Source organism: Platalea leucorodia (assembly GCF_965183815.1).
Source record: "Platalea leucorodia genome assembly, chromosome: 6".
Taxonomy (NCBI): Eukaryota; Metazoa; Chordata; class Aves; order Pelecaniformes; family Threskiornithidae; genus Platalea; species Platalea leucorodia.
Window position 1 is genome coordinate 58,346,328 of NC_138828.1, and position 16,659 is coordinate 58,362,986.

General features: G+C 35.8%; 1 protein-coding gene across 1 annotated transcript in view; it reads left to right on the forward strand.

The window, feature by feature from the left end:
- The window catches only part of GABRA2 (gamma-aminobutyric acid type A receptor subunit alpha2), a gene marked incomplete at both ends in the record, with an annotated part of 56,779 nt that overhangs the window by 33,439 nt on the left and 6,681 nt on the right, over positions 1-16,659 (forward strand). The window contains 4 exons of the mRNA XM_082315296.1: positions 3,998-4,218; positions 6,621-6,703; positions 9,630-9,773; positions 10,577-10,729. Of these exons, the coding sequence (XP_082171422.1) occupies positions 3,998-4,218; positions 6,621-6,703; positions 9,630-9,773; positions 10,577-10,729 (601 nt within the window). The remainder of the gene's footprint in view (positions 1-3,997; positions 4,219-6,620; positions 6,704-9,629; positions 9,774-10,576; positions 10,730-16,659) is intronic.

Consider the following 16,659-nt stretch of genomic DNA (forward strand, 5'->3'; position numbering starts at 1 on the left):
TTTCATGGTGTGTGTCTGTCAATGGCTTTAACAGTGGTCAAGAAAAAAACAAACTTTCTTTAGAGAATTGACTGAGAAAAATCTTTACAAGTAGGGAATGAGGCATTCTGGCCTGAACTATTCACTAAACAAAATGCTGTGTTCCAGAGGGCGATTAATAAAATGTTCAGTCTGCTCCACGACAATACTGTTTGCTAATGGACACTCACAACTTTTGAGATGTTTGGAACACTTCCATCTTTACTCCAGATGCAAAGACTGCCAAAATCTGCCAACCATTAGCTGAGAGGATGAGGGTACATTTTTTGTTGTTTGAACTTTTCCCATACAAATCTGGCCTTAGCAAAAGAGAAGACTGCCAGGTAGTGGGGAGGGATTGCTCATACTCAGGTCAGTTAAAGCTTCTCCCAGAGGTATTAATGTCTTTTTTTACTGTGCATACTGTTATGCACAACAACTGCATATTAAAAGAAGAATGAAATTCCTTCATCATTTTATTCTTCTGACCATGCAACTGGCAAAGGCTCAAGTGCTTCTTAACACTGTAGTAGGAATCTCATCATCTGTATCTGAAATTTCATGTAAGCTGGTGTATTACATATTTGAAAGATTATGTTTAATTGTACTGTGCTAGAGTCCAGCTGTGAAAGCACCATTTCAGACACAAATCAGTAGGAAGCATTTGCTTGTCTAGAAATGATCACAGGAGTCCTTTGTTGTCCTGGAAGTATGCTCTTGTGATTTTGTGGAGATACTGCACTGTATACTGGAGGGTGGTTTGGTAATGTCCAGAGACAGCACAGGTTTTTTTTTCATATAGGAGAATATCTGCAGATTGTATGAAATGAGTATCTGGTATTAATTTCAGTATTTTTTTCTGGAGTCCAGATTTGTGTTTCTAACAGAATGTTGGTCTTGCTTGGAAAGTAAATATTACACAGCATTTACCACAAAGTGGTACATATACAGAATAGGAAATAGTCACAAAATCTTTATGTAGCTTCTTTTGATAAATGCTGACTTTTTATCACATTGATTGTATTCAAAATACTTTAATAGTTTCCTGTTTTTTCATTTGTTTTGTATGCTAATCATCATAGGGATATTCATGATCATAAGTAGAATAGATTTGACTTAGGAAGGAACATGGGATTGGTGAACATAGCACTGGGATGCAAAAGGCATGGATTGCATTTTGCTTTTCACAATCACTCTGTAAATGGACTGGGACAAGTGAATTTCATCTCTGTGCCTTGGTTTCCCTTCATACAAAATTGAGATCCCAATACTTCCTTCGAAAAATGCACTGAGGTCTATAGAAAGATATTTAAGAACTATGTGAGATTTTATTGCTATTGTGGTAAATGGAAGGAGAAGGTGTTCATGATCATTCACACCAAACCTTGGTTTATTCCATCTTCTAAATGGGATGTTCTGCAAATAAAGATTTCCAGCATGGATTGGATGGAGAGATTAGAATTACCTGTGGATCAGTCAGAGATTTATCAGTGGGATCTTTCAAGGCTACAGCTCAGATTCTCTCCTGCTTATTCCACTTCCTAGGCAGTTGCCATGCATCAGATGTGTTTTTTTTAAATGTTGCTGTTTTGATTTAGTAGCATTTCACATCTGCTTTTTTTCTATATCTCTTGTAATTCTTTATATATATTTTGGAAGACAGTGAAGAAGCGGGACCTTTGAAATTCTTTATTGATGGAAACATTACAAAAATTTAAGATTTATATTCTAATCATTTATGTGCAGGGATATTTGTCAAATGAACCTGTAGGACTTATCACTCACTTCTGTTGAATTTCAGTGGGATTTCAAAGTCTTACTCCCTCAGGCCCTTCTTTCCACTTCTTTATACCTCAAACATCAATCTTATACATAGCAATGGTTTATTGGCAAAGCCCCTCAGACAGAAACCGCAAGAAGGCTTTTAGGGCAATTGTTTTCCTTGGACTATGTGGTATTTCTAGCTAGATTTCATATATTCCCCCTGGTTCAAGCACACTGTTCCTGCTGCTCCTGATCCTCCATGATTGTATGTGTTTTGTGACTTTCCCTGGTCTACAACTGAACTGATAGATAACTTGGAATTTGTAAATGGGATTTTAAGTCACATGATATTTAGCAAATAAAACAACATATAAATCAGCAAATAAAATAGGACAATTGAATGTGATCTATCCTAGAGCAATGGACAAATTACTTGTCATGAGGCAGTGTCTCTGGCAGTGATGAGACACAGTAAAAGATCAGGTATAATGTCACAGAAATACATATTTTAGAAGTGCATAATTTTGTATTTCACAGATACATTTACTGAAATATTATTAGAGATAATAGCAACTGGCATTAAAGAAACCCAAGCAAATTAATTTTCAGTGTACTGTAGTGTTAGTTTTATTTAATATTTGTTTGAGTAACTATAATTTTAATTAGAAAAATGTCAAAATTGTATTTTAGTAATGTAAGACCTCTTGATATAGCTAAAAATTGCACTTGTGGTTTTTGTCAGGTTAGTTTATAAGTGTCCCATTACATCATTCCAAAAAGATCTCCCCAAGCACCTGTCGCAGTTCCTAATGACAACTGCTTTCTCTCCTGCCCCTGCCATCCTCCTTCCGGTAACAGAATTCTCTTTCCTTTATTCCACATGCTTGTCTTAGCCTCTGGCCCTGACTTGGAAAAGGTCCTCAAAGCTCCTTGGCTCACAGACCAAAGGAGCTGAAAAGGGCTGACACTTCTCACTGTCTACTCAGCACTCCTTTTGTACCACTGTATGATTGACTGAGAAAAAACTTAGGCCTTATTAATCAGCACACAAGGGAGCCAGCAGAAAGTGATGGGGGCTGATAAGTTCCTTGAAATCACTTTTATATTGAAATTACTTGAATATTTTATATTGGATGAATTTTATCAGGACTTGTCCATTCAAAGATAATGTACTTGAAAATGGTTTATGTAAACTGTAGCATTTGCAGAGTAATTGCAATCGTACAGACTGTTGTAAGGTACAAATATTTTGAAATCACAGGTCCATTTTGCACCTGTCCAACAAAACTGAAATTGCACTAAAGTAGCATTTGCCAATACACAGAATACAGTCTGCTTCCAACAAACTTTTTAAGCTCTTCCATTTCCGATTTATATGCTGTGCTGACAGTAGCAAACCACTAAATCCATTTACAGATCCAATTTGAAGTTAGTTGATGAATTTACATTGTCAATGTTTAATCAGTATCTTTTTTGTTTGTTTGTATAGAACAGCAACAAAACCTAGCAGCTGGGATACCCAGTGCTGGGTGACACAGGCTTCTGGACTAGGTCATCACTGTTTTCGCTGGCATTCTATACTTCCTTCCCAAGATTAGGCATCAGAGTAAAGTTCAGCAGACAGTGTGTGTCACCTGTTAATCATCAGCTATTGTTCCCTAGCTATGTACTTTCGTTAATAAAATCCATACCACTACAGAGCCTTACTTTCCCCTTTGTAAAAATCTTCCTTATATCAGTCTGCCTGGATATATTATATGGTAGTAGATATGGGTAGCCTTGTTTCCTTCCTTCCAGTCTCAGCCATTCTCTGTGCTCTTGAAATGCTGGGTTATTCTCCTTCAGGTGCATCTGCTGCAGGAACTATTTAATATCCTTCTGTGTATTTTTTTTCTTACTTCTTAATGTAAAATAGCTGTGTTTATTGAAATTATCCTTGTCACACATACTATGTGTATCAGGTACAGAAATCTAAATTTTGGAAGGGTTTGATAGACAAACAACAGCTAGCAATCACGAAGGAGAATGTCATACTCTTAATAAATTGACTTCCTGTTTATTTTTCTCAGTATTATACAATTTTGTCTGATGGTTGTTCTCCCTTGACAATTTTAGCAAGGTAATTTTTGCAGCCAGATCTTTTCTGTTTTGGACCTCAAAAAGCAGATTAATGTTTCATTGTGTCAAAAAAAAGCATTTCTTTATTCCATTACAGGAATACACAATAGATGTTTTCTTCCGTCAGAGATGGAAGGATGAGAGATTAAAGTTTAAGGGCCCAATGAACATTCTTCGATTGAACAACTTAATGGCCAGCAAAATCTGGACCCCAGATACATTTTTTCACAATGGGAAGAAGTCAGTGGCTCATAACATGACAATGCCAAACAAGCTTCTACGAATCCAAGATGATGGGACTCTCTTGTACACCATGAGGTAAGTCTTTTCATCTGTTGTCTACTCAAGCTATTTCTCAATGTGATTTTTCCAGATAACAATTAAATAAGGTTCCAGGAGGACTCTCCTTTGTTTCATTCTGTCCCAGCAGAAAGAAAGCTAGGAAAATGTATGTTTTGTTTCCAACTTCTGTTACAAGTCTGTTGGCTGATTATGAGTTAGATTAGTTTTCCTACATGTTCTTCAGTTCTCATACCTCTATAACGTATTAAAAGATACTGACTACCTGCATAAAGTGCTTTGAGACCTTCAGATGGGAATCGCTCTGTAAGAATTGTTAAGAATACTCAAAGTTGACCAACTCCATCTTAGAAAGGTTAAAATAGTGTATGACTTTTGCTTGTTACTGCACCCATTGTACTGACCATGTGAGCCCTTAAGCAAATTTATTATTAAGATCAGTGGCAATAAAAAATAAAGAGGAAGAAGAAAGGGTTAATAAGGTCTCAAATTCTTTCCAGCAAGAACTACAGGGAAAATATGTCTTACTCTGTAATAATTGTTTCTTTATATCTAGTTACAATATTTTACTTAGAGTTTTAATTTTTGCATCCTGTGCATGATTAGCAGCTAAGATAAACATTTAGCTGGTAAAATGTATTAAATTTGCTTAGAAAATAATTTATGAAAAATTACAAATATCATGTATGCATAAGCATAAGCAGCATTTTTGTAAGACTGATTTCTTCTTTGATTACTCTTTCTGCAATAATGCTACCTATATGAGTTTTTTGGAAATTTTTTATCCAAATTTCCAGAAACCCCTGACTTAGTATCTTTCTTTGAGAATATTTAATACATTAAATTTGTTGTGAATATAGACTTAAAATGAATACAATGTGAATGTAGACTCCCCAGCCTAAGTAAGATATAAAATGTGAGCTGTAAAGCAAACATGTACTGTGCAATTTTTTTTCATGCAGCCATACCAGCATCCCTTAAGCCTGATTTACTGTACAACACTCAAACCCTTGTGGTATTGAGTGTTGGTGGGTACACTGCTAATGATGTTGAATGATGTGATAGTTGGAAGGGTTCACAAAAGTTTGCTGGAAATAAATTGAGACCCCCATTTATAGTATTTTTGCTTGAGCTCAAATCAATATTTGAACTTGTACCTGTATAAATTGACTGAAATTCTCTCCCTCCAGAAGGTATTATAATCATATGCTATAAATAATAAGAAATACTGTTTGAAACCATTATGAGGAATTTTTTTTTTAAAACATACGATGAGTCATGTCAGCTAGAATTAACTAAGCATTTTCATGACTTGTAAGTATGTTGCTTCTGAGGGTATGAGATTAATGCATAAACTGTTTTCATTGTCTAGATTTTAAACAGCCATTTTTATCTGTGTCTATTTAAAATGATAGTGTGATTTATATCAGAGGCTCATGCAGTTCTTTGCCTTCAGCTGTTTGCTGATTCTTCTCTCTCTCTGCCCCTTGACTTCAGAAAAACTTTCCTGGGAAGTGGGGGAATAGAAATATGGAATATTTTTGGGTGGAAGTGTGGGAGAACATAGTGGGGAATACAATGACTATGAACCACTAGGAGTACAGGAGGATGTAGCTGATGCTTGAGGCTGGATGAAGAGGAATGAAGACATGCAGAAAAAAAATCTTTACCCAGAGGAGACTTACAGGATAGGAAGGAGAAACAGAGCCTTTTTTTTTTTTTTTTTTTTTTTTTAAATTGAAAATAATGGGAAAGAAAAGTCTGTCAAAAACTTTTTTCAAACTGTTTTAAATTATTTTTTAACATATTAATCCCCATATTGGATACTGGGATATTTCTAGGATTTTTTCACAAAATGAGCAAAAGTGAATGCATTGTTAACATACTGTCATGCTTATACATAAATAAAAATAATAATCACAAGTGACATGGAGAATGAGTAGCAGCAATCTTTTGAAAGAATACAGATAGGTTTTTTTTTTCTACATCTTCCATTCAAACTGTAAAAAAAAAAGAAATTCAGAAAACTATGGAGCACAGTCCTTTGGCAGTTTAACTGTAGTTTATGTGCTTTTGTAATGAGCCTTTGAGAGCCATATAATCACACATGTACCTCAGAACATTATGAGAAGAAAATGACTGTTCTTAACAACCTGCAGTTACATAATTTATATTTTCATTTAAATGGCCTTTCCTCATAGTTTTGAGGTCAGTTCTTTCAGGTTTTTGATGTGATAAGTCAATGCCTTCCAAAGGAACACATAAAAGGGAAGAAGCAAGAGCTGATTTAAATTTTAATTAGTTTAATATAACATTTCAGTTTCATCTCCTAAATCAGCATGAACTCTGTTCATTTCTGTGGAATTGATTTTCTTCTCCTGCTAACTGACTTAAATGCATAGCGGTCTTTTGCCTTTTAGGCTTACAGTCCAAGCTGAATGTCCAATGCACTTGGAGGACTTCCCTATGGATGCTCACTCATGCCCACTGAAATTTGGCAGCTGTAAGTATATAATGAGAAGCATAGCCTTTGGTTAGTGAATATCTAACATTGTTACATGAGAGGTTTAAAACACAAGATGGTACTTTTTAAAAAATTTGTAACCTGACACATCAGAATCTTTTTTCTCTATTCAGTGTTGTGTCCTCTAAGGTATTTTAAAGCTTTCTTCACTCCAGTTAACAATAAACACTATGCACCTAGTTCAGCACTGCACTGATCTACTTTTATTCCAGCGTGCAAACCATACCGATGAATGCAGACCTGGCTGCATGTAGCCCGTGTAGTATTAATGAAGAGCAGATTAAGGACTTCAAAGAATGTTTGTTTTAATTTATCAAAACATTTATTTTCTCTTTATTGTTAATGATATTTGTTTTTACATTCTTAGTCAATGAAGGCTACGACAAATGGCTTCTTGTGATAAAAAATTTCACTCATTAGCGCATCTGCATGTTATAGACAGGTGGACTTTGATCTCACTAGTATTGTTTTAACAGCAGCCTAACTTCATTTGCCTATGTTACAGCCTTTATTCTTCTTCATGAATTAGGATCACATTATATGTATTTCCTGGATTTTGTACACTAAAAGGTTTTCTTTTTTTCTTTGGCTGCAGCCTATGTTCTCTGCTGGGCTCAGGAAAGAGAATGCTTTTTTTGAGGAAACCAGTTAATATCTTTAAACATTAATTGCAGCCACCACAAGTTACAAAACAGGTGTTATGCTGCCACTGAAGACATCATTAACTAGATGAACATTGCCAGAGCACTGTGCACACTCTCCATAACCTTGGCATATCCCTTTGCCTTTGAGTGTGGAGCAAATTAAACCAAGCCTGTGTTTCTGATGATGTTTCCACACTAGAGGGAAATCTTAGCTATGGAGATAAAAGATCATTAGAATTAATAATATTTGTATCATGGAGCCTTTTTTGCCCCCTAAATATTATATTTGTAATACATAATACAGCTTAACTAACTAACACCAGAGATGTTAGCCAAAATCAGCTACTGACTAATAATATTTACATATATGTGCGCAGCAAGGTATGTTTGATTCATAAGGTGTGGGAGGAAAAAAGACTCATATGTAGCCTCAAAACAACTGAAAAACCCTGTAATAATGAAACTGATACTCAGGCCAAGAGGCTACTTTATAGTACAACTTCATCTGCATTCCTAAGTTGGAAACCCTTCTGACTAGGTATATTAGACTTTGTGTGAACAGTTCCTTTTTTTTTTTTCCTTTTTTTTCCTCTTGATTGTTTGGTTGGGGTTTTTTGCTTACTAATTTGTTCTTTGTTCTCTGCCCATGGTTTCTGGTTTTCTAGTGAACAGGAGAATTCAAACTGTGAGCAATGTGATTTTAGAAAAGCTGTCTTTCATTTCCCCCGTAGTCACCTGTGCTCCAGCCTGTTGGCACATCCAGGGGACTCTTATTTCTGTTCATTTTGAATGGCTTCACACTCATTTTATTTCTTTACCTAGAACTCATTTCTAGACTACTGTACATTTTTCAGCTTTTATTCTGGGATAGAATTTGAGTGATGAATAGTGGTGAAAATAAGCAGGAATCCTGAGGATTTTGGTTTAGCTGAGGCAAGTCCGCCAGTGGTACATATTTGTCACAGCTCTTCATATGCTGCTAATCTTGCATTGCTAGGAGGATCATCGGCCTGTACAAATGTCTCAGGGTTTTTTTATAAATAAGAGAAAAGCGAAACTGAATGTATTGGAGAAGCTGTAGTTTAATAGATTGCCTTTCTTTATGCTTATCAAAAAGTCTACCCAACAGTGGCAAGGATGGGGACAAATCAGCAATTGGCAATACTGCTGGTTTGCATTAAAGCAGAGGTATTCTTGTGGGAAGCTGGAAAGATAGAAGGGAAGTGTTAAAAATCTCTATATGCTACCCACCTGCTAGATTTTGTTAGTCATGCAATTTATGGCTAATTGCATGAAGAAGCTTCTTTCTGGGCCTCCAGAGATTTCTCAAGTGAAAATGTTTGCAGCCCAACAGAAATGTTGCTTTTCTTTTTCACTTCACTACAGTTATGGTATAAGACTTAAAATGTACTTGTCTCAGTCAATCAAAATGAACACACAATTTCTTCCATCACTGCTTTACCCTTTTCCATTCGTACTCCATTTGTTAGTAGGGTATTAGACTGGAAAAACTTGCAGGACATACTCAATTTTTTTCTTTCTTACTGACTGGAGAGGCATTAATGCTATTTAAAATACAGTGCTGATTTGCTTTCATTCTAGTTTATTTTGACAGACCCTAGGCCAAATGTGTATTTGATCATGAATGCATTGAGAGAGCAGCCTGCTTAATGTCAGTGTGTCCCACAAAAAGATGCCAAGGAGTGACATTTAAGAGGGTACACAGGGCAAGGCACAGAACCACTACAAGTTTGTTAACCATATTGTCACTGAACCTGGTTTCCCATATTTAGGTATGAATTTCAGCTAATAATAAAATGTTTGTGATACACTCCCAAAGTGGAGAGTGGCGACAATGGAAAGTCAGAACAATATAGGAATGAATTTTCAAAAATATTGTGTGTCCTAAATCTTGCAAATTGTTGTTCTTTTCATCTGGCTTACCAAGAGTTTTAGAATACATATAATATCTAATCTCTGACAAGTTTTTTAACAGTGTAGAAGAGATGTTGTTTATAATTTAATAGCAGTAAATTGTGGTTAATAAGATAACAAATAAGTGCCCTGTTCCCATGCTGCAATAGACATTTACCTTACAGTAAAGCTATTTTAAATGGCCAAACATATTCTTTACCATATAACTTTAAGTTTTGAGGGTGGGGTTTTTTTTGAAAAATAAGTAGCTCTTCTAATTCTATGAGTTTTGATGGAAGCTGTTTAATTTAAATTGCTGACAAAATATTTTATCTTATTTTCCACAGATGCATACACAACTTCAGAAGTGACATACATTTGGACTTATAATGCTTCAGATTCAGTGCAGGTGGCACCAGATGGCTCAAGATTGAATCAGTATGATCTTTTAGGCCAAACAATTGGAAAAGAGACAGTTAAATCAAGTACAGGTTAGTAAAAGGTATTTTGAACAAAAAGGCACTCACTCGGCTATGAACAACATAGGGATTGCTGGTGATGTTAGAAGGCTACTGAAAAAAACTGTTGCAAAATGTGAGATGTTAGGCATAGTCTATTAATGTATGCTACAAGTAACACAAAACAGCACTTTACTGATTCTTTCAAGTTAATAAGTAACTGGTCATAGCAGAGGTGAACTTGTCCCCAGTGACTGGTTTTTAATGCTATCTGGAGCTCAGTCTTGAATCCTGATGTTTGTAACCCAAGACTGGGATAATTGTTTAATTTCATATGGTAAATCACAATTTTGTCTACTAAATGGTGAAGAATGCAGGTTTCAGCCATTTTTTCCTTCCATCATGTTTTTGGCATTACACACTGGATTATTCTACCAGACTCTAGACTGTGTTCCTACATGTACCAGGCTGTGATGAACCCCCATGATTGCCTTTTGACTGTAGATTAAGTTCTTAGGGTGCCTTTGTGTGGATGCAGAGAGTTGCTTATGGGCAGAAGCCTGCAGGACTGAAGTTCTTGTCAGGGCATACAAGAGTTCCCGTTAAGTTCCTGAACACTGATCTTTCCCAGAGCTCAGTGGGAATAAGATCTAGTTATACTCAAAAACTTTCTTATATTCTGTAGGGTGCTTTCTACTACAAAATACGTTCTGTGCAATTAACCCTATCCCATGTAGTTTACATAAACATACCAAACTTTCTTTTACCAAAGAAATGTACTTTCTTAAGATGATAACCTTTTGTTTCATTTTATTTTGTTTGTTTGTGGCACCCAGGTGAATATACAGTAATGACGGCTCATTTTCACTTGAAGAGAAAAATTGGTTATTTTGTCATTCAGACTTACCTCCCCTGTATCATGACTGTCATTCTCTCTCAAGTGTCATTCTGGCTGAACAGAGAATCTGTACCTGCCAGGACAGTCTTTGGTGAGTATACTGAGTAGCATTAGCTTTGTTTGCAACAGCTGAAGCTGTTAGGAAGCATTTCTGCAATCTGTTTGGTAAAGGCCTTTTTCATTCAAGTTAGTGTGTTTGTAGAATGTGATAATATTTCTAGTCCAAATGGCTTTCAACTGCAGCTTACAGATATCCTGAGAATGCCAAAGTCTTTGGAAATTAGGACATACAAGAGAACCGTCCGTATATCCTTGACTCTTTTAAGAGGAAAAAGTTTTCACAGAATGGAAAAAGATGATAATGTTTCTATTTAAAAAGTACATTTAGATTATTTTCAGAAATGTCTTACCTTGATATTATCCAAATATTTTGGTACTTAGTAGATAAGCACATTTCTAAATATATTTGTAAATTAAGCAAATTAAATTTGAATTTGTTGAATTATTTGTATGTGTTAAATTTTGCAAGCTGCAGCTCTTTAAAAGAAACCCTATTCTGGAGTCTGGGCAAAACTTTCTCACTAATTCAAATTGGGGTGTACTATAAGGCAGCGAACAGCTTCAGCAGTGAAAAATAGTGGTGTTCTCTTACAATAAGGCTTTGCTCTCTTCTTCATTAAAGGAAAGTAACAAATGTATTTCTTATTTGCGTAACTTAAAGTTCTTTTAATTTGTTTGCTTTTAAAGAAAAAGAGCCTAGCACAACAAAAAGAAAGTAATGCCTGTGTGGAATCAGTGATCATAAATGCTGCATAAAATCCTATGATTAGTCATCAGTAAACACCATGCACTCTTCAAAAAATAGGCCAAACTTAAATGCATATGAAGTATGATCCACAAAAAAGCACTTACTGTCTCTCCTGGTGGAGAAAATGCCACACAAAGCATCATGAAAATTGCAGGGTCAGTGGTTTTAGTGGGACCAGAATTCTACCATGTGTTCCCAGGCAGTTATCAGACAGATTTTTTTTTTTTTTCTTTCTTCAAAATCTTCTGTGAATTTGTCCATTTCTGCTTATCAAAATGCACATTCCTGTTTTCCAGCCTTGCAAGTACATTGTCAAATCCTTCTATATCTCTGTCTTTGCCCTTTTCTGTACCTCCTTCTATACATTTAGGACAGTGTAACTGGTTTGTCCAAAAAAAGTCTCACATCTTCTCTTCCTAAAATGCACTTTTGGTTACTGCGTCGTTGGTAACAAGGCACTACCTCAGTAACAAGGCACTAGGATAATTTTCCTGGAATGTTGTGTCCCTTCCTGCATACCTCTTTCTTCTTCTTGATTTATTTTTTTGTTTAATTTATGTTTTTATTTGAAATAAGTAATACCTGCATGGCAGCCTGCTGCTTTACTCTCCTGGAGTAAATATGGATAATGAACAGTGTCTTGTTTCAGGATGTCTTGAGGGAACTGGGTAGGATGGCCACAAGAACAGAACCACACCACCCAGTGACATAAAATCTAAAATTTATTTACTAAGCACAATGGGTATATCGAGGGGATAGCAATTTCTATGCTAGTATTTTATTTCTGCCACACAGACATACACCTCATGCACCAGTCAGGGCTCTGTCCCCTCCAGGCCAACTTAGACTGGTGCCCTCAACCCAGGGGAACAAGACATGTCCAGGCTCTGCCTGGTGGAGCAACCTAGCCCCTGCATGCAGCATTTACACCTCAGGCTTAGCCTTCTGCATTGGGTTCAATGTCCCCTGAGGAGCTATTCTTAACATTCTTTTACACTCTGGATGAGATTGTCAGCATAAGCTGCCAATGGCCTCTCTAATTATGTTGCCCCAGGTGAATCTCTGTCTTTCTCCATACCTACTGGCAGCAGTTGTCACTGAGATTTCTGATATCCTCTGGTCCCTTGCCTAAATGTGTTACAAAAATGTGAAGTTAGCCACAGTTTCATAACAAAGTTCATCTATTGCTTCTTCCTGTTTTCTAGCTCGTACTGAATTAAGATTGACAGAGCTGGGCAGGTACACTCAAGGTCTCATTTGGGTGGTACTTTCAGGTAGCTTCCACCCAGTGACACATGAAGCCCATGCTATAGCTAAGGTAATAAAACTAGCTACTTCCAGCAGGGAATATAAAAATTGCAGGAGATTTTACTTTACATTTTTATCGATCATACTTAATTTTTAGTTTCTATGTGGAGTAGTCACTTGCTAGATACCCATCTTTGCATTGTATAATACATGTATCAATATTAAAATATGATTAAGTAGAAAGTATTAGTTTTGATAAAGTGTTTTTCAGAATCAATGAGAAATTTATTTCAAGTACGTTCTTGAGAGCTACCAAGTCCTGGAAAGGACTAACAACTGGAGTACTGTTCCTTTCAAAGAAACATAAGTTATTCAAAGCACCACTTAGCATTTATTATTTCACGTTTGAAATAAGTTACTTTTCTTTCTCCTTTCTATTCTCTCGCAACGTAGTTTTAAGTTCTAGGTTAACATTAAGGGCTTGGTATAATGAGGCTTCTTTTATAGTTGAGCTCTTTAATCCCTTTCCTTTATGGCATCTATTTAATATTGTTGACCTAAGCTATCCCAAATGAATTATGGCCTAATGTTATACTTTGCTTTAAATTATTGGAAGAAGAAAGTTTTATCATCGTTAATTAAATAAGTCTTGAATGTGTTTTCTCTAGCAGATAAATTTGAAAAGCATTAGATTGCATTTTTAACGAAAGAGAATAAGCCTGGTTCATAATGCCTTCATTTAGTGCAAGATTACAATCTGTTTCATTTAGTAATGTGTTTATTGTTCTGCATTTAGTGTCAACAATATTAGCGAAACTAATCTTGTGCAGCTTATTGAATTCTCGCTTCATTTTTAATGGGTCATAACATTTAGAAGCATCGCGTATATTTGAATAGCAGCATTAGATGCAGGTGACAGAAAAATCAGAAATTAGTTTTCTCAGTGCTACAGTTATCTATGTGTTTTAACTCACACAGAGTAGGAATGAGAATGTTAAAATAAATGTAATTAGATATATATTCTTTGATACCCAAAGCAGGCAAGAACAAAAATAAATAGTCGTATTATTTTTTAGTACATTATCCAGGATGCAGAATTTTAAATCACATAGCTATGTTCTTTTGTCAAGAGTCTGTTCTCTGTGATCATTTTATTCTTATGCTGCATTCCTATCCCTGTGTTTTGCTTGTTCTTGGTTGATCTTTTTTGAACCTATATTAATTAATGTACATTTTGAAGCAAAAAGCCATTTAGACCTGAAATAGACAGACTTTTTAATTGTGGAGCTACAGAAAGGGGAACCTAAGAAAAGTTCAGATTTTTGCTCTCTGGTTATTTTTATGTGGGAATTGAAAAACATAGACCCTTCCTTTTGAACAATTCTATACATACAAATTACCTTTTCCCATTTTGTTGAAATGTCTCAACTGTCTTTATTTACTTCTCCTTTCACATGCTGCAGATTATCTTTTGTGCCTTTAGAGATATCCCACCACTCACAACTTTCAGTCTCTAATTTCTTAATTGGGAATTTCTGCTAACTGTAGACATAACACTCTAGTGGTAGGCAGTGGGCAAGCATAACTGGAAAACTGTAGCCCTTAGTTGGAGACTGAGCTGGCTGCAAATGAACTAATGTGTCTTCTCAGCTCAGTGGTGTGCCAAGACACTAGCTTATGTTCCAGCAGTGGCATAATGACATGTGACTTTGACAGGAGCTGGGGTAAATAGCACTTGCCATTCAGCTTTGGGAATTAACTTGGCTGTTGATCAATGGGGAACTCTGTTCCATTGCTCGGTATTCATACAGTGAAGCAACATGAGCACCGACTTCATGATATGTATATGTAGCTTAACCGACTGATTGAATGCAACTTTTCTGAAAATAGATTATGTTATGGTCCTTGGCCTACCATGCTGTTTAAAAAGGCTTCTGGCCTTTTGTGTTGTTCTTTTAGTAAAAAGGGTAGACTGAGCACTTGTGCTATTTTCTACAATCTTTCTCTCAATGATTGTTCAGATTTGTCTCCCGGTGTCTAAGCAGAATCAACGTACACTCCTTTTGTATTGTATTCTCAAGTAATACATATACATTGCATAAGTAAAAAAGAAACAGTATGGTATGTAGCCAAATGTTATGGTGTAATACTTTAAAATTACACTGTCTCCAGAATTTTTAAGCTTTTGTTTAGATCTCCAATCATTTACTCTTAAAGTGATAAAATGAAGTAGCAATCTGTATCTCTGTAAAAGGGACAACAGTCTTTTCTTTCTGCTATGTTATTTGTATTTATAAATCTATTCAGGTTGTGGACCAGGTTGAGTGATCTAATTACCTAACAACATTTGCAATTACTGTTAAGAAAAAAAGAAAGAGTGAAATAATAGAGCAATGGAATTAGCTTCTTAATTAAAAAAAAAAAAGTAATTTATCAATCCTTTTGTGATATGTTCTTCAACCACTATGTGTAGCTTTGCAAAGTGCTGTGATGAAAAGATAAAATTGTGGGAGGAGTAGCATGACATTATAAGTAATGGAACACATTTTAAGCATTTTGTACAAATTATTTGCAAAGCTGAAGTACCTCTTTTGTTACAGAAATGTGCTTTGGTAACTCATTATTTAGGCCTTTTACTTTCATTTTCAAAGGAGATGTCCACATTCTAACACAAGAAGGCTAGAACATGATTTAGTCGATTAAAATCTGTTCAAAATAGAAAAATCAGTTGATACACAGGAGGTGAAATTAGAGTCCAAAAGAACTTGTCCCTGTCAAGGAGTAGCCTGACTTTTGCACGCAAATGTGGGCATAAACTAGTGATCCTGACAGATTTTAACTTCAATATTTATGTGCTAGCTCCTCCAGTTTCCACTGTATGTTTTTAGTTAGGCATTTCTAGTTTTTCGGTTTACCTCTTCCACTGTTGCGTGGCAGTGCTGTTAAGTGACAGAAATTGTTTGCCCAAGGTGGCTGTCTAACTTTAAACACTTCTTGAATGGTATCCATCTGTCCTGGAATCCAAAATATGACCGAGCTGGTATTTTCCACATATATAAGTTTAGTGCCAGTGAAAAGTGTTGAATTTACAGCCCTGGGGATGGATCGCCTGTCTCCAGTGAGCAGATGCTGTTTCAAAAGTGGCACCACAAAAAAAAATCCTAGGCAATCAAATAGCTCCAGTCTTGGCCTGAGTGGATAAACCTGTAGTGACAGAAAATATTTAGCTTTTATAGGCATGCTGAGAACAAAAGTTGTAATGATGTTGGGGTATTTTTACTCTCAAGTATAAAATGCTTGGTCTGCTTCGGAGAAGGGAAATGTCAATGATTTATTTTTTGGATCCTTTTTAAAGACAAACTGATGACTGCTTGTGGTCTCTTACAAGATGATACCTGTCCATGTCGTTCTGGCACCCATTCAGTGCCGCATCTGCTGGGTGCTGGGCTATAGAAGATAGTTCTTGACCTGTATATAAACTGTGGTCTTTCTGTATCATATTGAGGTATCATGCAGTCTTTACATAGCCTGTTAAATTATTAAGGCTGTTCAGAGTAGTATATGATTTAGAGGAGAAGATTGTTTTCCTCTAATATTTTGACTACGCCATTGTAGGGGGACAATCTATTCACTGTTTTTAATACCAATTTTAGTTTGCTAGTGTTACGAATTAGATAATGCAATGAGGAATGTTTTTGATCTGGTCAGTGTATGGGTTTTGTGGGGTTTTAAGTTAAATCTTTGAGAAATAAATGTGTTTTGTTTTACAAGTTGACCATATTCCTCAACAGTAATAATTTTTCAGTCCTCTCAGGTTTAGCAGTGACAAGGAGGCAGGTTATTTCCCTTCAGTCCTTTTTCATAAAGAAGACTTGATAATACTGATTTTTCAAATCAACTATCATGTGCAAAATCATCTGTCTTTTGACTGAAGAAGAATAGCAAGTATAAAAATATTAGAGATT